Source organism: Xenopus tropicalis, chromosome 2 (assembly GCF_000004195.4).
Source record: "Xenopus tropicalis strain Nigerian chromosome 2, UCB_Xtro_10.0, whole genome shotgun sequence".
NCBI classification, from domain to species: Eukaryota; Metazoa; Chordata; class Amphibia; order Anura; family Pipidae; genus Xenopus; species Xenopus tropicalis.
This window is the reverse complement of record NC_030678.2, coordinates 117,063,291-117,090,614: the sequence shown is the minus strand read 5'-3', so window position 1 is coordinate 117,090,614 and position 27,324 is coordinate 117,063,291. Positions and strand designations below refer to the sequence as shown.

The 27,324-nt window shown below is 39.5% G+C and overlaps 1 protein-coding gene across 3 annotated transcripts in view; it reads right to left on the bottom strand.

The window, feature by feature from the left end:
• The window catches only part of cars2 (cysteinyl-tRNA synthetase 2, mitochondrial), a 68,240-nt gene extending 43,076 nt beyond the window's left edge, over window positions 1-25,164 (bottom strand). Inside the window, exons 1-7 of one of the 3 annotated variants that reach the window (XM_002933007.5) lie at window positions 24,411-25,164; window positions 23,028-23,078; window positions 22,352-22,469; window positions 17,569-17,640; window positions 12,765-12,870; window positions 11,123-11,206; window positions 10,049-10,178 (exon numbers count right to left, since the gene is read on the bottom strand). In XM_002933007.5, coding sequence (XP_002933053.1) covers window positions 10,049-10,178; window positions 11,123-11,206; window positions 12,765-12,870; window positions 17,569-17,640; window positions 22,352-22,469; window positions 23,028-23,078; window positions 24,411-24,643 — 794 coding nt within the window. In that variant the 5' untranslated portion in view covers window positions 24,644-25,164. Of the gene's footprint in view, window positions 1-10,048; window positions 10,179-11,122; window positions 11,207-12,764; window positions 12,871-17,568; window positions 17,641-22,351; window positions 22,470-23,027; window positions 23,079-24,348 lie in introns of all 3 variants that reach the window. The other 2 variants (XM_012957888.3, XM_012957887.3) reach the window with 2 other exon arrangements.
• Window positions 25,165-27,324: the final 2,160 nt, after the last annotated feature.

Below are 27,324 nucleotides of genomic sequence, written 5' to 3'. Positions count from 1 at the left end.
ATTTTATGCACGAATATACAACTGATTTGGAAAGTCCCATGTCTCCTGAACGTGCCAATACCAAATATATATAGTTTTATGGAGATTTCTCAAAAACTCCCAGCAGTACATCAAGGACAAAATTTCCACTAACAGAAGGTTTATCCCAGAAAATTGTACATTTTTGGAAAGAACAGATTCTGGGGAATACAGAATAGGCAGAACTGTCTGTCTGCTCCAAATTATCAAGTCGCAATGCTTTCCTAAAGTTATAGGTTTTTATCAAAATTTGTGATTTTTTTAAAAAATTGCTTCAAAACTTCCAGTCTATAGTATCTTATCTCCTACAGGTCATAAAGTAACCAAATAAAATACCCTAAATATGAACGCCAGGGGTCCACTGAACAGTTTGATGCCCAATATGTATAGGTTTAGCTAAGTATGTGGCATGTAGGGGCCCCAATGGGAACATACCCCCATATGATGTATCATTTCAGCTCCTGCAAAATCAACACATTTACATCCTTTATGTGGGATAATGCTACAAAAAAAGTACGCTCACCCCAGAAAGCCATATATTTTTGGAAAGTACATATCCCCCCGAATCTATAATGGGTAAACATTTCTTTTTGCTCCAAAGTACCAAGCTGTAAAGCTTTCCTAAGTTTGCAGATTTATATGACATTTAGAAAATCGCATAAAAATGTTGCAATTTGCTGCATTTATCTCTCACAATTTCTTGATAAAGATCAGATAAAGGCAAATCACCCCAAATAGGAACACCAGAGGCCTACTGAACAGTTTGATGCCCAATATGCATAGATATACCAAAGTCTGCGGTATGTACTGACCCCGAAATGAAAATAGCGCATAAGGATTTCTCGCCTGCCAGCTCAGCTTTTGCATACAGAGCCCCCTGTCAGTGTATTATGTGCCGAAACTTCCCCTAACTATACACAGACCCCCACAAAACCATATATTTTTGGAAAGTACACATTCTGACAAATCCAACAAGGGTAAAGAGTCCTTTCTACACCAAAGTACCAATCTGCAAAGCTTTCCTAAAGTTATTGGTTTTTATGACATTTCAGAAAATCGCCTAAAAATGTTGCAATTTGCCGCATTTATCTCACACAATTTCTTGCGTACAAAGGCAAGCCACCCCAAATAGGAACACCAGAGGCCTACTGAACAGTTTGATGCCCAATATGCATAGATATACCAAAGTCTGCGGTGTGTACTGACCCCAAAATGAAAATAGCGCATAAGGATTTCTCGCCTGCCAACTCAGCTTTTGCACACAGAGCCCCCTGTCAGTGTATTATGTGCAGTAACCCCCCCCCCTAACTATACAAAGAGCCCCAGGAAACCATATATTTTTGGAAAGTACACATTCTGATGAATTCAAAATAGGCAAAGTTATTTTTGTACACCAAAGTTACACCTGGCAAAGCTACGCTAAAAACAGATTAGGAACACTTATACAGGGATAAAATGCGATAAAACCACAAAAATTGTGCAAATCAGTGAAACAACAAAATAAGTCACATGACAGTGTAATTAGTGGTCAGAATATCTGATCCAATAGTCACGCTGTCAAAATAAACAGTTTTTGGGTAAAAGAAACTAAAAACAAAGTGGCAATATGAAAAAAAACAAAACAAAACAAAAAAAAACCCAAAGTGTTTGTGTATACATGTGTGTACATGTGTAAAAGTTTTGTTATAGTGTGTAAGTGTGTATATGAGTGTAAATAAGTGTATAAAAGTGTGAAAAATGAAAAAAAAAAACTGCTAAAATGTGTGCTGTAAGTGTGTGTAAATGTATGTAAGTGTGTATAAATGTATGTAAGTGTGTGTGTAAGTGTGTAAATGAAAAAAAAAAAAAGTTCTTACCTGTCCTGAAGACCCGATCGCCTCCTCTTCAGTGGGCCGGCCGGCAGGGGGGAAGGAGGAAGCAGGAAGCAGCAGTGGCGATGCGATCGCCTCTGCTGCTTCCTGGAGGGTCCTGCGAGCGATCGTCTTGCAGGACCCTCATGACAGCCCCCCCGGCACGTTGCCCAGGGGGGCTGTCATGGATAGAAGCTCTCTGCAGCGGCAGCACATGCCGCCGCTGCAGAGAGCTGCGCATAAATGCCAACGACGTAAGCCACACAGTTTGACACCTCATTCATGGGTCTACGACAAACGGTGTGGGACTCAGTCAAAGTTGGTTTCAATGTTAAGTCTATGGGCGGATAATTGCCCCCATCTGGGGCAATTAACTGCCCACCCCTCAGAAAAGTCATAGCACCCCATTCCCGAATAAGCCGCACGGTTTGACACCTCATTCATGGGTCTACGACAAACGGTGGTTAATTGCCCCCTGCTGGGGCAATTAACCGCCCACCCCTCAGAAAAGGCATAACACCCCATTCCCGAATAAGCTGCACGGTTTGACACCTCATTCATGGGTCTAAGAAAAACGGTGCGGGACTCAGTCAAAGTTGGTCTCAATGTTAAGTCTATGGGCGGATAATTGCCCCCTGCTGGGGCAATTAACCGCCCACCCCTCAGAAGTCATAGCACCCCACTTCCGAATAAGCCGCACGGTTTGACACCTCATTCATGGGTCTACGACAAACGGTGGTTAATTGCCCCCTGCTGGGGCAATTAACCGCCCACCCCTCAGAAAAGGCATAGCACCCCATTCCCGAATAAGCTGTACGGTTTGACACCTCATTCATGGGTCTACCAAAAATGGTGCGGGACTCAGTCAAAGTTGGTCTCAATGTTAAGTCTATGGGCGGATAATTGCCCCCTGCTGGGGCAATTAACCGCCCACCCCTCAGAAAAGTCATAGCACCCCACTTCCGAATAAGCCGCACGGTTTGACACCTCATTCATGGGTCTACGACAAACGGTGGTTAATTGCCCCCTGCTGGGGCAATTAACCGCCCACCCCTCAGAAAAGGCATAGCACCCCATTCCCGAATAAGCTGTACGGTTTGACACCTCATTCATGGGTCTACCAAAAATGGTGCGGGACTCAGTCAAAGTTGGTCTCAATGTTAAGTCTATGGGCGGATAATTGCCCCCTGCTGGGGCAATTAACCGCCCACCCCTCAGAAAAGTCATAGCACCCCACTTCCGAATAAGCCGCACGGTTTGACACCTCATTCATGGGTCTACGACAAACGGTGGTTAATTGCCCCCTGCTGGGGCAATTAACCGCCCACCCCTCAGAAAAGGCATAGCACCCCATTCCCGAATAAGCTGTACGGTTTGACACCTCATTCATGGGTCTACCAAAAATGGTGCGGGACTCAGTCAAAGTTGGTCTCAATGTTAAGTCTATGGGCGGATAATTGCCCCCTGCTGGGGCAATTAACCGCCCACCCCTCAGAAAAGTCATAGCACCCCACTTCCGAATAAGCCGCACGGTTTGACACCTCATTCATGGGTCTACGACAAACGGTGGTTAATTGCCCCCTGCTGGGGCAATTAACCGCCCACCCCTCAGAAAAGGCATAGCACCCCATTCCCGAATAAGCTGTACGGTTTGACACCTCATTCATGGGTCTACCAAAAATGGTGCGGGACTCAGCCAAAGTTGGTCTCAATGTTAAGTCTATGGGCGGATAATTGCCCCCTGCTGGGGCAATTAACCGCCCACCCCTCAGAAAAGTCATAGCACCCCACTTCCGAATAAGCCGCACGGTTTGACACCTCATTCATGGGTCTACGACAAACGGTGGTTAATTGCCCCCTGCTGGGGCAATTAACCGCCCACCCCTCAGAAAAGGCATAGCACCCCATTCCCGAATAAGCTGTACGGTTTGACACCTCATTCATGGGTCTACCAAAAATGGTGCGGGACTCAGTCAAAGTTGGTCTCAATGTTAAGTCTATGGGCGGATAATTGCCCCCTGCTGGGGCAATTAACCGCCCACCCCTCAGAAAAGTCATAGCACCCCACTTCCGAATAAGCCGCACGGTTTGACACCTCATTCATGGGTCTACGACAAACGGTGGTTAATTGCCCCCTGCTGGGGCAATTAACCGCCCACCCCTCAGAAAAGGCATAGCACCCCATTCCCGAATAAGCTGTACGGTTTGACACCTCATTCATGGGTCTACCAAAAATGGTGCGGGACTCAGTCAAAGTTGGTCTCAATGTTAAGTCTATGGGCGGATAATTGCCCCCTGCTGGGGCAATTAACCGCCCACCCCTCAGAAAAGTCATAGCACCCCACTTCCGAATAAGCCGCACGGTTTGACACCTCATTCATGGGTCTACGACAAACGGTGGTTAATTGCCCCCTGCTGGGGCAATTAACCGCCCACCCCTCAGAAAAGGCATAGCACCCCATTCCCGAATAAGCTGTACGGTTTGACACCTCATTCATGGGTCTACCAAAAATGGTGCGGGACTCAGTCAAAGTTGGTCTCAATGTTAAGTCTATGGGCGGATAATTGCCCCCTGCTGGGGCAATTAACCGCCCACCCCTCAGAAAAGTCATTGCACCCCATTCTCGAATTAGCCGCACAGTTTAACACCTCATTCATGGGTCTAAGACAAACTAGTTATTTGCCAAAATCCCCATCATAAGTCAATGGGGCAAATTTGGGGACCTCTCTTGCCCCGGGGGTAAAACTTTTACCCTTGTATTCATTCCCCCCCAGAGAATGTTGATAAATGGAGGATTCATTCCCCCCTACTATAACAGCCCCCCTAGTTATATAGGGCTTGGGGCAAGCAGCAGGCTCTAACCCTGAGTGTTTCAGTCAGTCGGTTAGGATACACCAACCGCCAATATGCAGAAGACAAGATTACGAAGAAACATGTTACAAGTGGGAGGAGGAAGGATAGCGAAGTGGTAGAGCGCACGCCCTTACATCGACAGGTGTGGAGTTCGATTCCTGCCCCGTTGGCTTTGGAGTTCGATTCCTACCCCGTAAGGTTTGGAGTTCGAGTCCCACCCTGGCAGCTGAGCTTCCTTGGGTCTCAAAGCTGATGCCTTAGGCAGGGCATGTATCAGAAATGGTATCAGCATTGAGCCCCATTGATAGAGGCAGACGCACCAAGGGAATTGAACTATGAAGGACCATTGATGGCCACAGGCGCGTCCTGGCCTCCTCCTTTTTGTATTTTCAAGGGCAGCTCATGATTTATGATGCCAGCTATTAACCCTTTTACTGCCAGCTGTTTTGGTCAAAGCGGAACTTGTATTGCCAGACAGTTTTTGAACATTTTGCACTGTTTCCTCGGGGGGCCTTTCCTCGGGGGGACTTTTAGTTTACCCAGGAAAACAATATATCGTTTTTTTCAGAACAACCTAAGCTTTCAAAATATGGTAGAGTTTTTGTGTAATTCCAATTCTGTAACAAGATATAGGCTTCTAAATGTCTAAAAATGCAAAAAAAAATCTAATTTTCCATAATATAAACACACATACTAGAAACAAAAATTATTTTATGCACGAATATACAACTGATTTGGAAAGTCCCATGTCTCCTGAACGTGCCAATACCAAATATATATAGTTTTATGGAGATTTCTCAAAAACTCCCAGCAGTACATCAAGGACAAAATTTCCACTAACAGAAGGTTTATCCCAGAAAATTGTACATTTTTGGAAAGAACAGATTCTGGGGAATACAGAATAGGCAGAACTGTCTGTCTGCTCCAAATTATCAAGTCGCAATGCTTTCCTAAAGTTATAGGTTTTTATCAAAATTTGTGATTTTTTTAAAAAATTGCTTCAAAACTTCCAGTCTATAGTATCTTATCTCCTACAGGTCATAAAGTAACCAAATAAAATACCCTAAATATGAACGCCAGGGGTCCACTGAACAGTTTGATGCCCAATATGTATAGGTTTAGCTAAGTATGTGGCATGTAGGGGCCCCAATGGGAACATACCCCCATATGATGTATCATTTCAGCTCCTGCAAAATCAACACATTTACATCCTTTATGTGGGATAATGCTACAAAAAAAGTACGCTCACCCCAGAAAGCCATATATTTTTGGAAAGTACATATCCCCCCGAATCTATAATGGGTAAACATTTCTTTTTGCTCCAAAGTACCAAGCTGTAAAGCTTTCCTAAGTTTGCAGATTTATATGACATTTAGAAAATCGCATAAAAATGTTGCAATTTGCTGCATTTATCTCTCACAATTTCTTGATAAAGATCAGATAAAGGCAAATCACCCCAAATAGGAACACCAGAGGCCTACTGAACAGTTTGATGCCCAATATGCATAGATATACCAAAGTCTGCGGTATGTACTGACCCCGAAATGAAAATAGCGCATAAGGATTTCTCGCCTGCCAGCTCAGCTTTTGCATACAGAGCCCCCTGTCAGTGTATTATGTGCCGAAACTTCCCCTAACTATACACAGACCCCCACAAAACCATATATTTTTGGAAAGTACACATTCTGACAAATCCAACAAGGGTAAAGAGTCCTTTCTACACCAAAGTACCAATCTGCAAAGCTTTCCTAAAGTTATTGGTTTTTATGACATTTCAGAAAATCGCCTAAAAATGTTGCAATTTGCCGCATTTATCTCACACAATTTCTTGCGTACAAAGGCAAGCCACCCCAAATAGGAACACCAGAGGCCTACTGAACAGTTTGATGCCCAATATGCATAGATATACCAAAGTCTGCGGTGTGTACTGACCCCAAAATGAAAATAGCGCATAAGGATTTCTCGCCTGCCAACTCAGCTTTTGCACACAGAGCCCCCTGTCAGTGTATTATGTGCAGTAACCCCCCCCCCCTAACTATACAAAGAGCCCCAGGAAACCATATATTTTTGGAAAGTACACATTCTGATGAATTCAAAATAGGCAAAGTTATTTTTGTACACCAAAGTTACACCTGGCAAAGCTACGCTAAAAACAGATTAGGAACACTTATACAGGGATAAAATGCGATAAAACCACAAAAATTGTGCAAATCAGTGAAACAACAAAATAAGTCACATGACAGTGTAATTAGTGGTCAGAATATCTGATCCAATAGTCACGCTGTCAAAATAAACAGTTTTTGGGTAAAAGAAACTAAAAACAAAGTGGCAATATGAAAAAAAACAAAACAAAACAAAAAAAAACCCAAAGTGTTTGTGTATACATGTGTGTACATGTGTAAAAGTTTTGTTATAGTGTGTAAGTGTGTATATGAGTGTAAATAAGTGTATAAAAGTGTGAAAAATGAAAAAAAAAAACTGCTAAAATGTGTGCTGTAAGTGTGTGTAAATGTATGTAAGTGTGTATAAATGTATGTAAGTGTGTGTGTAAGTGTGTAAATGAAAAAAAAAAAAAGTTCTTACCTGTCCTGAAGACCCGATCGCCTCCTCTTCAGTGGGCCGGCCGGCAGGGGGGAAGGAGGAAGCAGGAAGCAGCAGTGGCGATGCGATCGCCTCTGCTGCTTCCTGGAGGGTCCTGCGAGCGATCGTCTTGCAGGACCCTCATGACAGCCCCCCCGGCACGTTGCCCAGGGGGGCTGTCATGGATAGAAGCTCTCTGCAGCGGCAGCACATGCCGCCGCTGCAGAGAGCTGCGCATAAATGCCAACGACGTATGGGACACGTCGTTGGCATTTAAGCCCTTTTACTGCCACGAAGTATGCCATACGTCGTTGGCAGTAAAAGAGTTAAAACACTAGTGCACTTGGTGTGTCTGATGCTGCCATTCCAACCATGGAAAATGGGGGTGTTTTGTAATGTGGGTGTGGTCAGAGGGGCGTGGTCAAAAATATTGCATCACTTAGCGCGGCATATACTTTTGTCCCTCTTTTTAATTTTTAAATGTTGGGAGGTATGGTGTGGTGCAGTGTTGGGTGTCAGTGTTGCCTACAGGGTGTAAGAAACTCACTGGGTTCAGTACAGATAGGTTGTCCCAAGTTGTGGAAAGATATATTTCTTAACTATTGATAATGTCTGCTTTATTTATCATTTATACTTGTCCAAAGCTGCTGTCACTGCCTGTGGCCCTAACCTTAATAACTATAAATGAAAAACATGGCTGTAATAATCTCTTATGTATTAAAAGGGATATTGGAGGCATTCTGTGATAAAGGTACAAAGCTGCAGGCCTCGTATATTATAAGGGATAATGTACCCCCTACTGTAAATGATAAGGATATTAGCAGTCACTGAGGGGCTCTGTGACCATATAAAGGCACAAGGCTGCAGGCTGAGTTATACAGGAACTCTGAGTATCACTCATGTATGATAAGGGATAATGTACCCCCTACTGTAAATGATAAGGATATTAGAAGTCACTGAGGGGTTCTGTGCCCATATAAAGGCACAAGGCTGCAGGCTGAGTTATACAGGGAACTCTGAGTATCACTCATGTATTATAAGGGATAATGTACCCCCTACTGTAAATGATAAGGATTTTAGAAGTCACTGAGGGGTTCTGTGCCCATATAAAGCACAAGGCTGCAGGCTGAGTTATACAAATGGCCCTCTCTCAAAACCATCCTAACCACAAAAAAAACCAGTATAAAATACAGGTACTATTTTATTATTACAGAGAAAAGGGAATCATTTAAGCATGAAATAAACCCAATAGGGCTGTTCTGCCCCAATAAGGGGTAATTATATCTTAGTTGGGATCAAGTACAGGTACTGTTTTATTATTACAGAGAAAAGAGAATCATTTAACCATGAAATAAACCCAATAGGGCTGTTCTGCCCCAATAAGGGGTAATTATATCTTAGTTGGGATCAAGTACAGGTACTGTTTTATTATTACAGAGAAAAGGGAATCATTTAACCATTAAATAAACCCAATAGGGCTGTTCTGCCCCAATAAGGGGTAATTATATCTTAGTTGGGATCAAGTAGAGGTACTGTTTTATTATTACAGAGGGAACTTATTTATTGTTTGGGCCCATTCTTTGCAGGGATCTGGGAACTCTAATAGTTAAATGATTGAGGAAAACAAAATTGCATAATGTGAAAAGAGGAGGGAAAAATGCCAAACTACAGTATTAAAAATATATGATTATGCGCCTGATATACGTTGTACCAACTGGATTTGCCCAGAAACAGCCCAGTGTGTAATTACCCACAGGAGAGACTAGTGCTCTATTTGCTTTTACCAGGGGGTAATCTTAATCACTCTTAGCACTTCCCACATTCCAGAAAAAAGATAAGGCTGGAGAAGTCTGGTGTCAAAATGGACCCCCTACTGTGCATGTTAACGTTACTTTCCAGGCACCACCTGCTGTCTAAAAACAGAATAACAGCCTAAGAAGGCTTTTTTTCCCCTGACACAGCAGGGAGATGGCACGAGATAACACAACAGGATAGCCTGTGTTATCTTGTAACTAGTTAAGTTTTGGGAAAACCTGCGCTTCATCTGTACAACTTGGTCAGGAGGTGGCAGTGGCTGTAAGGACTGAATGGTGCCAAGCTCAAGTATATGAAAGTGTGAAGAGTGCATTTTTTCTTCATTTAAAACTGGTTTTAGGTGTAACTCACTGCAGGGAATAAACAGTTAGCTAACAGTCACCTAAATAATCTGTACCTAAAGGGGTTGTTCACCTTCCAACACTTATTTTCAGTTCAGATAGTATACCAGATGGCATTTCGGGGAGATTAGTCACCCACGAACAAGGAGATTTGTTGCGGGCGACTAATCTTCCCGTGTGCCAGAGCCCTTAGTGGATACATTTCTCAGCTGAATATGTATTTTATCAATTAGAACAGCTGACTCAGATAAGATATGTATCAACTAATGTTTCAAATTACAGCAGTTCATTGTATTTCTCATTCTCACTGATAAGATAGACATCTATTTTGCCACCTCTTCATTGCTTTTGCAATTGTATTTTTATCTTTTTTGTTTCCTCCAAAAACCAATTATAAAAACATTGAAAACCATGAAAACATGAAACTTTAAAATTCATTATTAGAAAATTAAAAAAATAAATAAAGTGCAACTGAAAAAAGGCTTTATTACTGGTGAACGATCTGAAAATAAATGAACTGAAAAAAGGGTTTGGAAGATGAACAAAAAAGTGTTTTGGAAGATGAACTGAAGACCCATACTGAAACTTACCTTGCAATTGTGGAACACTCTATGTGCCAGCCAGGTCTTCCCTTGCCCCAAGGAGAAGCCCAGTAAGGCTCCTCAGGCTTGGATGTTTTCCACAAAGCAAAATCTCGGATATGCCTTTTATCTTGTGATGCTGTCAGGCATAAAAATGATCTTGTTAAAGATGTGTTAATTCTCAACACAATACAGTAACAACTGGTACTTGTCTGTACCATTATTTATCCTTCATAATTTATACATATGTATTTATTTATTTGTATACTTGATTTTTGATTAACTCAAATTTTAATACATTAACTTGTTTTGATTTTATTAATGACTTTAGTTACCTTGCATTCAGGATATACTTTCGATCTTTAGTTTTTCTTTAATCTTATGTTAAGTGGGTTGGGTTTTGAGATGTCAATCATAGTTAAGTCTACTTTGAATTTTCTTTACTCTGTTATAAAAACCTCCCATGTTCTTACTTCACTTCCTGCCTATGATTAAGTACATTTGTGTACGAAACGCGTCAGGCGTTTTCCTTATTTTAATGGATGAATAAAGATTGAGTTTTAGAAGTATATCCTGTCGTCCGGTGTGTTCAGCGTTACCGCTACAAATTTGGATTTCTCCCTTGGCTGCGGGTTCGGGGCCTTGGGCACCCGGACCATCTCTGGATTGCGGTGAGCATATTCAATGCACATATGAACATTTGTATACTTTGGATTTGGTGATTGACCCGGGGTTTTCTACACCTGGGTCCTCGGCTGTACTTGGTACGGTCTTATCTTTGACCTATCCCAACATTAGTTATACCGTATGATCGCATATTTAATTATTTGTTTATAGTTATTGTTTAGGTGCATTTCTCTTTATAGTATTGATTTGTACCATTAGAAGACACTATAATGCTTGTGTTTCCTTATGTATATGTATAAACACTGGATATTGTACTGGATAATTTCAATATTATATCTGAAACATAAAAAAAACTTGTACTGTGTTTTCTGTGTGAGCATGGACATATTTAGGCTGTTACTACACTTTATATAATTTGCCTATGCTTCTCTGGAATTTAATACTTCAATAAAATACCTGATTCGCTGGCTGTATCACTGAAAGAATCATTAAATTTCCCATATCGCTCTCCAATCGACTGAACATCAAAATAAACATTTCCTAGAAATGACATCAGAACCTATGATTAGCATTTGTAGTATATGTTCCAAAATACAGGTATAGGACCTGTTATCCAGAATGCTCGGGACCAAGGGTATTCCGGATAAGGGGTCTTTCCGTAATTTGGATCTTCATACCTTAAGTCTACAAAGAAATCTATAAAACATTGATTAAACCCAATAGGAGTATTTTACATCCGGTAAGGATTAATAATATCTTAGTTAGGAAAAAATACAAAGCACTGTTTTATTTTTACAGAGAAAAAGGAAATCAATTTTCAAAATCTGAATTATTTGATTAAAATGGAGTCTATGGGAGACAGGCTTTCTGTAATTCAGAGCTTTCTGGATATTGGGTGTCCGGATAAGGGATCCCATACCTGTACCAAGTAGCTTATGAGGCATTCTCCACATCTAGGTGCCTTTTAGCACTTGATATACAAGCAGTGCTATACAAATAAAATATACATACATCTATGTGCAGCTATATAGTAATATATTTCCTCTGCAGGAGGAGGATACTGTTATTCTTCCTGACTAAGTGTGGATATTTGGTGCTGAAACCTGCATCAATCCCTTACCCAGACAAAAGATGGATCTTGCTAACCTCCCTATTTCAACACTACCAAAGCAAAGCTCTCATCAAAGAAGCCTGAGCAAAAATCAAAAGGTTTAGGATCTGCAGAAAAATTCAAGATTTACAAGTAAGTATCAGATAACTACCATGTTGTTTCTCTATAACAAGTATGATATGAACGGCATGGACTTTCTTAGTTTGTATTAAGAAACAACCAACATACAACCAACTATTAGTATTACATATTGCAAAAGGTACAAATAAAAAAGGCTAACAGTTCATTTGAAACAATAAATTGTTTTTATTCTTAAAAGGGTTGTTCCTATTTTACTTAACTTTTACTATGATTTAGACAGTGATATTCTTAAACAATATGCAGTGTTTTTAATTTTTATTTTCGCGTTTTTTTAAACAATGTAGCTTTTTTTTCAGCAGCTCTCCAGTTTGGAATTTCAGCAGCTATCTAGTTGCTAGGGTCGAATTTAGCTATCAGGCAGAGGATAGAATGAGAAACTGGGACATGAATAGTAGGGCCTCTGATATATAAGTATATAAATATTGTAAAAGTTTACTGAAAGGTGAACTATGCTTGTAAAAGTGCAAATTGCTTTGAAAATGACTGTAGAATATAGACTATGGTATTCTAAGGCAATTTGCTATTGGCTTTTCAATTCTTTTTGGTTTTTGGATTATTTAACTTTTCTTCTGCAACTCCCTTAGTTTGGAATTTGAAGCATAGTGCTAGAGATCCTACCTACCTAGCAACCAAACAAGGGCATACATGGACGGGGCATACAGAACAATAAGCAACAAAAAGTGTAATAATAAACAATTTGTTAGAAAGAATATGCTAACTGGTTTTGGGATCAGTGGCAGCCAGGTGGAATATCCTGGATGGAGAGAGGCAGAAATTTCAAATTGTTTAAAATCACAAGTCTAAATTGACTTTCTTAGCATATCACTAATTAAAGGTGAACTTTACCTTGTGAGGTAGCATATGCATATCCATTGGCAATTATGTGTTCAATAAATGATATGATCTGTGGAATATTTTCAGTAACTCTCATGTATACTGTTGGTGGAAGGACCTAAAGAACAAAGAGAAAATACAATGCAACTTTATTACCTGTACAGTGAACTTTTAACAGAAAGCAATGTGGAAAAACCACAGATAATGACCGTGAATAGTGCATCTAGAATTCCGGGCACTATACAACAGACTATGAAATGAGACCACCTTGTTTAATATCTAGTGATTCCCTTTGCCACCAACTTGATCTTTAAACATTGCACACCAGTACATGGAATTAACAATAAAAGAATGAGTTACAGCAGGTAATCACTGGGGTAAAACTTTTGTATAATAATGTAAACCAAACACCCCAATGTCTCTTTTTCACTGTTTATGTTTCATTAAACATGTTTCATTTAACCTTTTTGTTTTCAAAATGCATCACTTAATAGTGCTATTCCTGCAGAATCCTGTACTGATATCCTTTTCAAAAGAACAAATAGATTTTTTTATACTAATTTTGAAATCTGACATGAGGCTCGACATGTTCTTACTTTACCAAAAAAGTTCCCCTGAACGAGTAGCTCCTCCCTGTTTTTATGCTGACCCCTGTTCTGTTTTGGGCTAATTGTACGTGCTGGTACTGTCCTAAATTTTAAAAAGTAGGTAAAGGGGCAAAACTGCATATACACTTCAGGTGTTTCTCTACCAGCTAAAATACACTGTAGCAAAATTGCCCCATGTGCTATTAGCCTCAATTAGCTTGTACAGGAAAGAATATATAGATATACACACACAGCATGCACTTCAAGGAACAATGAATCCAAATCCTTAATGCGGACCTGTCATCCTTACTGTAAAATTATGCTACTGGTAGAACAGACATTACAGAAAACTACCGCATTTCACCGTATGTGGTACCGTATTTCACCAGATAGCTTATTATCCGTATGCCAATCAAACCTAATGAACTCTGCCTCTATGCCTTAGGCATAGAAGAGTCTCCTAGTATTCTATATCTATATATATTCTCCCCCTCCCAAGTTCAGACTATTAATCTCATGTAGTTTTCATGAATTGAGGAACTATGTGCTTCAGTTCATTAACAGCGCATGTGCGAGATTAGATGGCACAGGACCAATGTCACAGTCTGGGATGGAGGATCAATACGGTGCCTTCCCCCCCAATAAAATACAGCAGTGGGTTGGGTAAGAACATATTTGCTTACAGAAGTAGCGGAGGCCTAAAAGAAGTTGTTAGGAAATACAAACCGCATCTTTTACGTTTTTTGTAATCGTGAAAGGTGACAGGGCCCCTTTTATACATTTTACAGTGAAGGGCAGAAATAGTGGTATGTAAATACATTAAATATAGTGAGAGGCAGTGGGAACTTTAGCCCCAAATACATTAAATACAATGAGAGGCAATGATTTCTTACACCCCAGACCCCCCTCACCCTTTCAAAAAGCAGATTACATAATGGCTGGAGAAGATATCAGCACTGTAGAGATCAAAACTAATTGAGAAATCGCTTTGCATTGCTAAACATGCTCCCATGCCCCAGCTAGTGGCAGACATGAGAATACTGCCCTAGAAGGCAACATCCTGTTGTGACTTGGGTCGTATTAAGTATAGTATTGAGCAGGAGAAACCAGCCCTGGGCCAAGCTGGCCAGGCATCCTAGGTAACCTGGCCAACCACTTCACACCCTATGCCTCAGGAGCATATGTGTGAACTAAAACGCTGATGTGTGTTGATTACAGGGGATTATCTATATATATATGTATATCTTTATTTAAAAAGTGCTACTTATGTACGCAGCACTGTACAGTAGAATACATTAATACAAAAAGATGGTTATTAAGATAATAATAGATAAATACAAAGTATAACAATAAATACAAATAAATACAAGGTACAGTTGCAATAAGTTAAGAGTCAAAGTGACAAGAGGAAGGAGGTCCCTGCCCTGTAGAGCTTACAATCTAGATGGGAAGGTAATATAAAAATATAAATAGGAGTATATTAGTGTTGCAGGTTACAGTGGGTGACACTGCAATATAAGTGTCAGTTCCCAGATCAGGGGCTGTGCGAGTGCTCAAAGAGGTAGTCTTTAAGTTTAGTTTAAAAAGACTGAGGGAGGATTCTCTCTCAGGAGGAAATCAGAGAGGGCATTCCAAATGTAAGGGGCAGCAAGGCATTTGTGCATGCTGACTGCAGAGAATTGCAAACAAATGGGCGGTGAGAGAACAAGGGCCCAGGCCAGGGGTAGGTGACAAAAGAGGTACATTTTTGCCTACCCCTAGTTCTGGCCCTTGAAAAAAACATTAGCTTATCTGACAGCAATTCTATTGCTGTTGCAGTGCTGGCTACTTCTGAAAGATCAGAATCTGACACAATGACCTGAGATGGCTGCCTACACACCAATAGAACAGCTAAAACAAAACACACCTTTATTAATGATTGTTCTAATAGCATGCTCCCTAAACCTCAATACTAAAACATGGAGACCCTACCAACCTCTGCCACCTTCAGCTGAATGGGCAAAATAATATAAAAACACAATTTATTAGCATTGAGATGCACTACTGCATTAGAAAACACATACAGAAAATTGATTGGCCAGCCTACCATTTCACACAAACACATATAACTACAATTCAATTATAGTGCCTCACTTAATTCATATATACCATAGTTAAAAGCAGGATTAAAAAAGGGGAGAAAAAGGAGAAAAAAGCTTAAAAAATTAAAATTGTCCCAATAATTATTCTTTAAAAAGGAGGCTTAGTTCTCTTTCTCCATGACCACAAGCACTTAACACTTCTTGAAGCAACAACCTTTACTTTAGTCCCAGTTTAGTAATGGCAAGGAGCCAACAGGTTTTTAATATTGTCTGCACAACCCAATAGTGTCTCCAATTCGCGTAGTATTATTGCCAACAGGGTGTTATAAGCGACCTTCATTATACAGTCACAATTCGCTAAGATGGCTATTAAGCAAACACCAGCTACTAGCCTGGGGCATCCCTCAGCCGCTATATTTGTGTTGGATTAGTTCAGGATAAAAAGGAACACTCTCACCCGAAATGACAAGTTTTTTTTTATCCGCTGAGTTTCATACTCCGTTAGAATTGTGCAAAATCCCTCAAAGGTGTCCCTCTCTACTCATGTTCTCCCACTGGTTCTCTTATGCGTTCGAAAGTAATTTGCAACACTCAGCCTCCTCTCTCCTTCTCCATATGGCACTTCCTGCTATTATTGCATGTGTTCCACAGTGGAATGCATGGGCATTTTTAACTTTATAGCAATGTAACTTATACTGTGATTAAAATAATTAGACTTTTGCTACGTGTTTCACGCAGGATTAAGCTTCCTTAGGCATTTTTCCAATTAATTCACTTTAACTTTTAATACAACCCATATATATCCTTCTTTAATGTTCTTTTGGTTCAACCCATCATTAGGGATGGTACTTAAAAACGCCACAACATAATTTCTCACATTTAACCCTTTACCTTTGTTTTAAAAATGGGGCTAATTCCAAGCCCTCATTTAATCCATAAGGATATGCAGTTTGCCATTCAAATATAAATTTTTGTTCCAACCTAAGCAATAAATTATTAATATCTCCCCCTTTTTTCATATCATTATTGGAGATTTCCTTGATTACTGTAATTTTTGTACCATCAAACATTCCCCCATGTACTTCGGCATAATGTTTATATAAAACTGGAACTGGTCTATTATTTGGAGCATGAGATTTGATCTTTGGTTTATGGCCCCTCTATGTTTTGCCAATACAATAAAGATTGCATGGACACAGTAACCGATAAACTACTTAGCACAATGTACAATTATAAAATTCCCTAAAATTATATTCACTACATACCTACTAAAGGGAACAGTATAGTTTTAAAAAGAAAAAAATTCTAAATGGTAAATCATTTGCAACGCAAGTAGTGCCATTTAGTTACAAAAATTACACCAAACAAAATCATAACAGAATCCCGTAAAGTACTGTATAATGCAGAACCTTCTTGGGAATGCATTAATTTGCTAATGACATCTGATTGCTGCCATTTGCAGACTGAAGTCTAATATTCAAATTAAGTCATTACCTCAGGAGATATATTTAAAAGGCAACTAAAGTCTCTGATAAAGAGAAGTTATTGCAATTCTTATTGCTGTACAGGCCTGTGCAGCAATTTCCCATGGCCAGCAGCCCAATGCAATCACAATAATACAATACTCAATCCTTTCATTTGGTACTTAATCTCTAAACAGATTCATTACAAAATGCAGCATCCAAATCAACAGTACCCAAGGCTCTGGGAAGAATAAAAAGTATGTATATAGACATATATAAAGTAGTATATAAATACATCCACATCCATATTGTGTTTCACAAGCAGACAGGGCCATGGAAGTAAGACACACAGATATCATGATCCCCAACACAGTAATAAATATGTTTATCCAGAGGGATTTCAACCAATGCTAAATGGAAGCAATGTAGTGAATAACCCTGAGATACACCATTCAAATGTAATTCAGTAAGGAAAGAATTTAATTAATAAGGTCAGGAAGCTCTATAAAGATATAGGGGTGCTGGCTATGGAGAGAAGCAGTGCAAGCTATGCCATAATAAGAATTAAAATGAACTTCATGACAAGCTTTATTTGCTCTTTAAAGCAGAAGCTGAGATATAACATTTAGGTAACCAACCATTAGAACAAAAAAAGAAAAATTGCAAAGGAAAGTGTTTTACATACCTTCAACGCAGTCATGTCTTGTTTAAAATCCTGTTCGTAAGTACGAGCTAAGGCCACAGGAGATATATTGAGCTGAAATAACATATTTTGACAAATCAAAACATATTTTTCAACAACTGTGTCTCCTCAAGGGCAGGAATAATGTTTGCAAATATGTAATACGATTTGGCTGTCAGTAGTAATACAGTTGTGGATTTGTTTAAAATCATAGTTATAAATAAAACTGCATTTACAATAAATACATTTTTTTTTTTTTAAGTAAACACACTTCATATGTTCTCCACAAAAAAGTGCGATAAACATAAATATACATTTTGTTACATACTGAGCCTATACTAACATCACACAGTGAAAAAAAGTTTTGGTCAAATACGAGCCATTCTTTTCTATCTCAACAGCCTCTCAACAGCCTCCTCTAAACTTTTAGTTTGTATCACGCTGGTAGCAGAATAAAAACTAGGTGGGCTAATTTACAAACACTGAGCCAATCTGCACATGGGAATTAACCCACAGCAACCAAATCAGCAATGAGCTATATTCAGCCAGATACAGGCAGAACAATAAAAACAAACATTTGATTGAATGCCATGGGTTGCGGCAACAGTGCAAATGTGCCCACTGCTAGCAAATTACATTTACTAGATGAGACAGCACTTGGGTGGAAATTTGGGGGATTTAGACAAAGGGGGGTTATGTAACTTGCCCAAAACGGCAATCAGCTGGCAGATCTTAGACTCTGGTTTGATTTTAAGGGATGGTTTACCTTTAAGTTAACTTTTAGTACGTTACAGAATTGCTAACTCTTAGCAACATTTTTTATAGTTTTTAAATTATTTGCCTTCTACTTGTGGCTCATTCCAGCCTTCAAATGGGGTCACTGACCCCAAACTCTAAAAAAGCAAATCCTCAGTAATGCTGCAATTTTATTTTTATTGATACTTTATATTTTCAGGTTCTTTCCTATTCATATTCTAATCTCTTATTCAAATTAATGCCTAGTTGCTAGGGTAATAGCAACCAGATAGCTGCTGAAATTCCAAACTGGAGAGCTGTCAAATAATAACCTAAATAACTTGAAATAATGAAAACCAATACCAAGTGACACCGAATATCATGTAAAAAGTTAATGTAATAGTGAACAATCCCTTCAAGCACTTAGTAAGAAATTTGAGACATGGCAGTTCAAGCTTTTGATTATCTGATTTTTCCTTGAGAAACAGCCTGAAAACAACTACCTACCAATTCAGAAACAATATTTTCTATTTTATTATGTCCAGCACACTGAAAAATAATTAAAAACAAGGGGTAGTGTTTGTCTGCAAAAAACAACCCTGTATATTAATTTAAATTGTGGATTAAGCTGGTATTTTAATAATCTGATGTATGCATGTTGAATATAAAAATATATAAAATATAAAAAGTAAAATACTACTACTGCTAACACCTTATGTAGTTATATTTTCTCTTAACTAGATTTAGTCTTTATTTAAATTTTTTGGGGGAGGAAGGGAATATAAGGGACCCTAGCACCTATATGCATATCTTGAATGATCTAGCTCTGAGTGCATTCATTATATTTTTCCAGCCCCCAGACAAACTCTTGACACAATTGATTAAACCAGGGTGCAAATATACCAGTTTGGATCATAAGGGTCTCTTTCTAACCCCTGCAACAGCCTCTGGGGGGAGCCAAAAGACTGGACAATGCAGGTCATCAAATCTCTGTGAGACAGGTGTGTTCCTTTAAACTAAGTTACCATACTATTTTCACTATGACACAACAGATGCCACATGAAAGCACATTATATTCTCTGACTTGGTTTTTCTTCTGAAAGCTGTGAATAAATGTGACAGTTTTAATTCTCACCAATTTGAGACCTAACTGGCATTTCCCTTTAATTTTTAACTGACCTATTTTTAGATTTGTGAATATTTGTGGGTGAAAATATGGATTATAAAACATGAGCAAACCCTTGTGATAAAGTCTTGATAAAATAAACTACTAAAATAAAAACTGCCACAAATTTGCCACATTTCAGTGTGTGTGGAACTAAACGTTCAACCAAATGAACTTTTGCCTGAAAACAATACATAATGTTGTAATGACATTTTTGTGTTTGAATGAAAGAGCATATGTCTTGACAAAAATGTATTGTTACTCATTGCTCAGCGGTCCTTCAATGCTTTATAACTGGATATTTACTAATAAAACCAAAATTCATCAAAGATTCACTGCAAGGTCATCAAGGATACACAGGTATGGGACCTGTAATCCAGAAAGCTCGGGACCTGGGGTTGTTTATATAATGGATCTTTCAGTTATTCGGATCTCCATTCCTTAAGTCTACTAATAAATCATTTAAACATGACATAAACCCAACGGATAAGGATTCATTATATCTTAGTTGGGATCAGGTACAAGGTATTGTTTCATTATTGCAGAGAAAAGGGAAATCATGTTTTTTTTGTTATTTGCTTATAATGGAGTCTATGGATGATGGTCTTTCCGTAATTCGGAACTTTCTGGATAATGGGTTTCCAGAAAACGGATGCCATACCTGTACCTAAAAAGGACAAGGGCTTCATTTGTTTTAAAGTAGTGGATGGCCCATGTGAGATTTAGGTAATATTTAAAGATATCAAAAGGTTACCTAAATGCTTGCATAGAACTACAAAACATTTAAAATTGTGTAAATATGTACTTTTCTGATGAACGAAGAAATGCAGGCTACTGAACTGAGGTCTTCTAAACATAAATGAAATTCATTATACTAGTTGACTTGTATTTACAATATTTACTTATGGCTGCAAAAGGGCAAACAGTATAAACACAAAAAGAACATCCAAAATACAAGTTCATAAAACACAGAAAAAAATGGAAGAGTAAATAAACCCTTCTTATCTTAACTGTGTAATAGTATATTTAAGCCATTTTTATAGTATTTTTAAGTTAATTAAGTCTCATTCACTATTTTTCCCAAGTACTAGGACAATGTCACAGAATGTGTTTTTTTTTTTTTAACAACCCCATGCGCTCATAACACACATTCCCACGTAAACATGTCAACATTATGTTAACCTATTATTCTACTTTAGATAACAGCTATTGTGCTCTGCAATAGACAGTTTAAGGGCTGTGACACATGGGGAGATTAGTCGCCGCGCAACAAATCTCACCTGTCGCGGGCAAGGCCGCCATCAGGGGGGCACCCCCTCGGGCCCCCTTTAAAGAACTCCGTGCCCTGTCATTGGTGGCCAGCGGGAAATTTGATTGGTTGCGCCCTGTGCGAAAATTTTGTCGTGAGGGGCCCCGTGATTTCTGATGGCGGCCCTGGTCATGGGCGACTAATCTCCCCGAAATACCATCCTACTAGCTAGAATATAAATCACTGGTGGGATGGCATACACGGCGGGCGTGATTTGCAGAAGTTGCGGAAGTTTCCTCTCAAGGCAACTTCGGCAAATCACGCCACCACGTATACCATCCCACCGGCGATTTACATTCAAGCCGGTGGGATGGCATTTCGGGGGGGTTTTTGTTGCCCGTGACAAGGGAGATTTGTTGCGCGGTGACTAGTCTCCCCATGTGTCACAGCCCTTAACCAGGCAGGCTCAGTGCAGTGTCCCCTGGCCCCCCATCTGTCTGGCTGCTGTGACTGCTTACCTTTTTGTAAGCTTTAAATAGTATCAGTACTGAGACTAACCGGCCCCCTGCATTGTTCACACCTCAAAGTCAGGCAATAAGCCAATCCATTGTTTACACCTATAAGCCCTTTGTTTACACCTGTAGGCCCCTCCATTGTGTACACCACATATCTATGCTGCCTATGTACCATATTCTGCCTTCCCTATAATGCCTATGGGTACCATACTCTGTCTGCCCTATGCTCCCTGTGCATGCCACACTCTGCATGCCAGACTCTGCCTGCCCTATGCTCCCTGTGCATGCAGTACTCTGCCTGCCCTATGTCGCCTGCGCGTGCAATATTCTGCCTGCCCTAGGCTGCCTGTGTGTGCCATATTCTGCCTGCCTTATGCTGCCCGTGGAAGGTGAACCTGGCAGGGGTTTGGGAGTTTATTAGCATTTGGAAATAATTTAGATGGCCCCTAAGGTGTATAATTATGTGTGGATTTAAGGGTATGTCTTAATAGGACTTTTTCCACATATGAGTAATGGGCAATATCCCTGCAGTGAGCATCAACCATTTGTCTTTTTTGTGTGCTACCATCATTAATGTGTATATGGTCTTAAAAATGTTTGTGTTAATATGGGTGTGGTTTAAAAAAGGAAGTGGCCAAAACTGACTTTCATTATCCACCACATAGGTAAGAAACATTCTGTCCCTCGGTACCACAGAAGTTGGACAGCACTGTCCTATAGCACCACTGGACACGCACCTTTTCGTGCATGTTGCTCTTTGCATGTTGTATTCGTAGTGGTTTCTGCAAATAACTTTTTTACAGTTTTTTTCTTAATACAAAAGAGCCCTAAAATAAAACCGATCAAAAAGAAAACTGGAATCATGGATACTTTTGTGAATCTCTATTGTCATATGTGTATAAACTAGGGATATAGCAAATCCACTTTTTAGGTATTTGCGCAAATCTGTGCAGTAAAAAATTGTAATCTTCTTAACTGTGTGATTTTAATGATTCCGATTCTGTTGATCCAGGCACTTGGATTCATCCTAATACTGACAAAAAATGCTAGGATTTGCCTGATTACCAAACCAGATCTATGTTTCTGTGTATCCCTAACATAAAAAGCTACTTAACACCTTACCTCCTTTGCTCTCTTGATTATCTTATCATCAATGTCTGTGACTACCATCACCACGACTGTATCAATCCCAAAAACCTTGAGCAGAATCCTTCGAATTATGTCAAATCTAACATAAGAACTGCAAAAGAGTAATATAAAATGATACAATACATTAGTACAATGGTTCATTCTACCTCTGTACCTAATCATTTAATTTGTATGTTTCTCAGACTCCCAGTGAATTTAGGTTTCCTTGCACCTTAAAAGGAAAACTATACCCCAAGAATGAATATTTAACCAACAGATTGTTTATATTATGTTAAGTGACCTATTAAAGAATCTGGCCAAACTGGAATATATATCAGTAAATATTGCCCTTGGCAACACATCTGAAAAAGCCTTTACCTTGACTTACCTTTGGATCTCCACAAGAAAAACACATTACTTGTGGTGATCCAGCTTAATTTAGAAAAATTGTTTTTGTTTTTTTTTTTGTTTTTTTGCATTCACCCACTACTATTACCTTGGATCACAGCAAATAATGTGTTTATCTGCAGCAATCCAAAGGTAAGTAAGTGAAGAGGAAGGCATTTCAGGTGCCACCTGCAGGCAACCAATTTTCTCCATGACCAGCACCCTTAGCTTATCTTTGGGAAAGTAAACTGATGCATTGGGTTTATAATTTTCAGTTACTCACCATGCATGTCCAAGATGTGCATGGTCATAAACTGTAGGTCCACAGCTATACCTGGGAATTGGAAAAAAAATGTATTTATAGCAAATATCAGTCTGTGATATTTGATGCATCTTAATCAACTCGTAGAGGAAAGCAGAGGAGCCATTTTTCTTGCAGTATTTCAAGGAACAGTAACAACAAAAAAAATGAAAGTGTATGAAAATACACTGCAGTAGTAAAAGTTGTATGTTTGTTTCAGAACACTACCATAGTTTATATAAATAAGCTGCTATTTAGCTTTGGGGCAGCCATTCAAGTTAAAATAGGGCTAAATGCCACAGGTTACATAGCATATAACAGATAAGCTCTGTAAAACACCATTATATTATATAGAGCTTAACTGTCATGGAACCTGTGCCCTTTCTCATTTTTCTAAAGAATGGCTAATCATAAATGCCAAAGTTTCACATATATACCCATAAAGAGACATATACAGGTATGGGATCCCTTATCCGGAAACCCATTATCCAGAAAGCTCTGACTTACAGAAAGCCTGTTTCCCATAGACTCCGTTTTAATCAAATAATACAGAATTTTAAAACTGATTTCCTTTTTTCTGTAGTAATAAAACAGTATCTTGTAATTGATTCCAACTAAGATATAAATAATCCTTATAAGATGCAAAACGATCCTATTGGGTTTGGTTAATGTTTTATTGATTGTTTAGTAGACTTAAGGTATGGAGATCCAAATGACAGAAAGACCCCTTATCCGGAATACACTTGGTCCCGAGCATTCTGGATAGCGGGTCCTATACCTTTACTGAAATACATTTTGCAGGGCTGCCTTGTAAAGCAGAACAAAGATGCTAAATATTGCCTATAAAAATCAAAGCAAAAATTGCACAAATTTGACATAAAAGTTTGGTCCAGCATTCTGTGTGTAAATGTGTTTAATGGCTTCTCCCACTCATGAAAATAAAAACAAATATTAAGAAAAGAAGTTTCTTTCTGCAAAATCTTTTGTATTGTTTACTGAACATTTATAGGAATATAATACACAAGAGCCATGAATATCCTGTAAATTACCTCCTTATAAACAGTGCTTGGTGATATAAAACTCACTGGAACTTGTCTATTATAATAAATAATGTACCACTTTACACATTATTCTCTATAAAAATTAAACTCTGTTTAGAAACAGGAACATTTTTAATTATGGGTGATTCTAACAATAGTTAAGTGATCCTAGCAGACTGTGCTATTTGTATTTATTAATAGGCGTGGTTAGATCGTGTTTTGTATTCCTCTCAAGTAAAATGAGCTACCGTGTGGCTACACACCGGACTACACTTGGGTAACGGGGCAATGAGGGCATGACAGCCCATAGGAAGCAGTGTCTAACCATGTCGCTACTGTCGGATCTGCCAGAATAAGTGGATCCTTCCTCCTAGTAAGGCTGTTGTACACTTTTATCCCCGTGTCGTGTCCACTTGGTGGCGCCCAACATCCGGCAGGAGAGGCGCACACGTTACCGCAGCTAAAGTTACTAGCTCCCTTCATAGGGCTCAGCGCGGCCAGTCGGAATGAGAGGGGGAATAGCGCCCCGCAGCAGGCACGCCGCATCAACGCGTTCATCCCTCAGCCGGTAAAGGCCAGAGGCTACAGAAAGCGCGGAATTGCTTCCTCTCCCGGTAGCAGCTTCCACATGCAGCGACATGAATGTGTCACCTGCAGCTCCGCCTCTTCCTTTCGTTCCCCCGCACAGGCGCGCCGCGCATTCCTAATCTCTGGAGATCTGAAAACCTGCAAGGCTAAGCCGTCAAATGCAATAATATTGTGTCGCCCTTTTTCTTTTACGCATTTCTTTATATGGCTGGGATGCTTTGGCTACTGTGGAACTACAGTCCCCAGCTGAATGGATGGAGATGATTGTAGTTCTGAAGCAGCTTGAGGTCTTGCTTTGGACCAGTACAACTGTGGGAGGAGACGCTAAAAGCGCCCGCCCACTTTCCCACTTGCCTCCTTGATTCTGCCAACATTGGCTTGTCATTGTGGTTCCTATGCTGGCAGTGGCTGCTGCCCATATCGTAATGAAACATTACCAAACCTTTTACCAACAGTACCATTAGCAGTCTTTTTTTTAAGGGGGTGCGTGTTATATTGTAAAACCAGTGTAACATAAATAGCATGTTTAGTAATATCCATTATTCCACTTCCATTGTTGCCATGCAACAAAATTTTGATATATAAAATGTTACTATTTATTCAACCGAATAAACACTGAATATATTTCATTTAAGCCAATAAAGCCTTAAAGGAGAAGGGAAGGCTAAGTCACTTGGGGGTGCCAAAATGTTAGGCACCCCCAATTGACTTTAATCGCTTACCTTTTACCCCGGGCTGGTGCCCCTGTTAGGAGTAAACAGCACCAGCCCGGGGTACCTGTAGCGAGCGCATACTCCTTCCAGCTTCGTTTTCCGGCAAATTCCCGGGACCGGCGCATGCACATTAGAGTGAAAAACTTACTTCTCTGTTAAAGTTCGGCTTTTTCACTCTACTGCGCATGGATGCGTATTTTCTACAATATTTTCGTTAATTTCCATGACAATGTGTGCGACAAAATCGTATTTGTCGCGCCGAGTACAAAAGTTTCGGATTCATTCAAGCTTCGGTATAGTGACTTTCCTTGGGCCAGGTTGGAGCTGCAGAGTGCCATTGAGTCCTATGGGAGGCTTCCAAAATCATGCACAGAAGGATCAAAGTCAGATAGTTTTTACCCCGTTTACAATCGTTCAGATATGAAAATTTAGGAACTTTCAGATCGTAACACATTTTCATACAACCATGATGCCATCCGAAATTTTCAGATCTAATACATTTTTTCCCACTCATACTTATTAATGTCTGAAATTTGGACTTTGATAAATCAGCCCCATAGTGTCATAGATGTTCATTCAAAAAGCACTTGCGTCTGGCGTCTACTGGCACTCAGCTTTGAATTCCTGGCTTAGTCGCGAGTTTTGGTTGTACTGCCAAACAAAGCCTCCTGCATAGAGGGCTACCAAGTAGACAATAACAGCCCTTATTTGGCACCTCCGTGAACTTTTATGATGCTTGTGTTGCTCTCCAACATTTCACATTTGAATGTAGCTCATGACTTAGAAAGGTTGAGGACCCCTGCTCTACACTAATTCCCTAGATGTTTACTGCCCAGGTATTGCTATTGGTATTGAAAATGGAATTCATTTTATTAATATGACTGGAATTGATGTTGAGCCCCAAAGGAAGAAATTTTAGCAGGGTGAAGTAAATGCTGGCTTTAGGAAACAATGGATGAATGAATGGGGACTAAGTGCTACAATACGAGTGCGGACAATTAAAGAAGTGGGACCTTATAGCAGAAAACAATACAATACAAAAGGTGTGTTGTGAACATATTACCACCCAACTTTGCCCAATGAAAGAAGCAGATGAATTTGCCACCAAATTTTCTTTGCCAGTTAGTTAGTAATAAAATATATTGTGCAATCTTCTGTTCCAAAATAAAATCCAAACACAGGCCCAGGGGGTCTGTAGATTCTGGCAAACAGGCTGCTCTAACATGCCATAATAACTATGTATTAGGCTAGAGGGGGCTATTAGGGCCTCCATATACTTGAAATGCCAGGGCCTTTATATGCCAATCCTGTACCAAATGCATAATAAACACCCAATTATTTTTCATATCTATGATTAGCTGTTGTACCAGGTGTTACCTGGAAAATTTAATGGCAGTAACCAATGGCAACCAATTTGCTTTTAATGTTTAACCTGTAGTTTGCCAAAAAAAATAATTTTTGGTAAGTTTCTGTAGTTTACTGCCCTGTGGAAAATTTGCAGTGTTTCTAAATGAGCCCCACTCTTGATTTCAAAAGATATGCTTTGCTTTATAAGTGCTCCAATGCTATACTGAATGCTTGTAGCCAGCATTACTTGTACCTTGTTCAGGTAAACAGACTGCTTAATCAAGATCAGCACCCTTAAAAACACAGGTGTATGCTTTCTTCTGCAACAATGCGCTGCTGAATAATATTCTGATACTGTGGAATGGCAAGATCTCATTGGTCAGATGGCCGGTGTGATTTTTCGAGGAGTAAACTGATGACATATTAAAGTAGAGCACCTTAGAAAAAACTTTTGTGCTATGCCATAATGTGTTCTTGAGTAGTTGTTCAAAACCATGAAATGGTATAATCTGATTGGAGGGATAAGCAGGTATTTTGAGTAAACAGATGGCAGACTGAGACTCAGCACTTTGAAAACACCTAGGTACATGT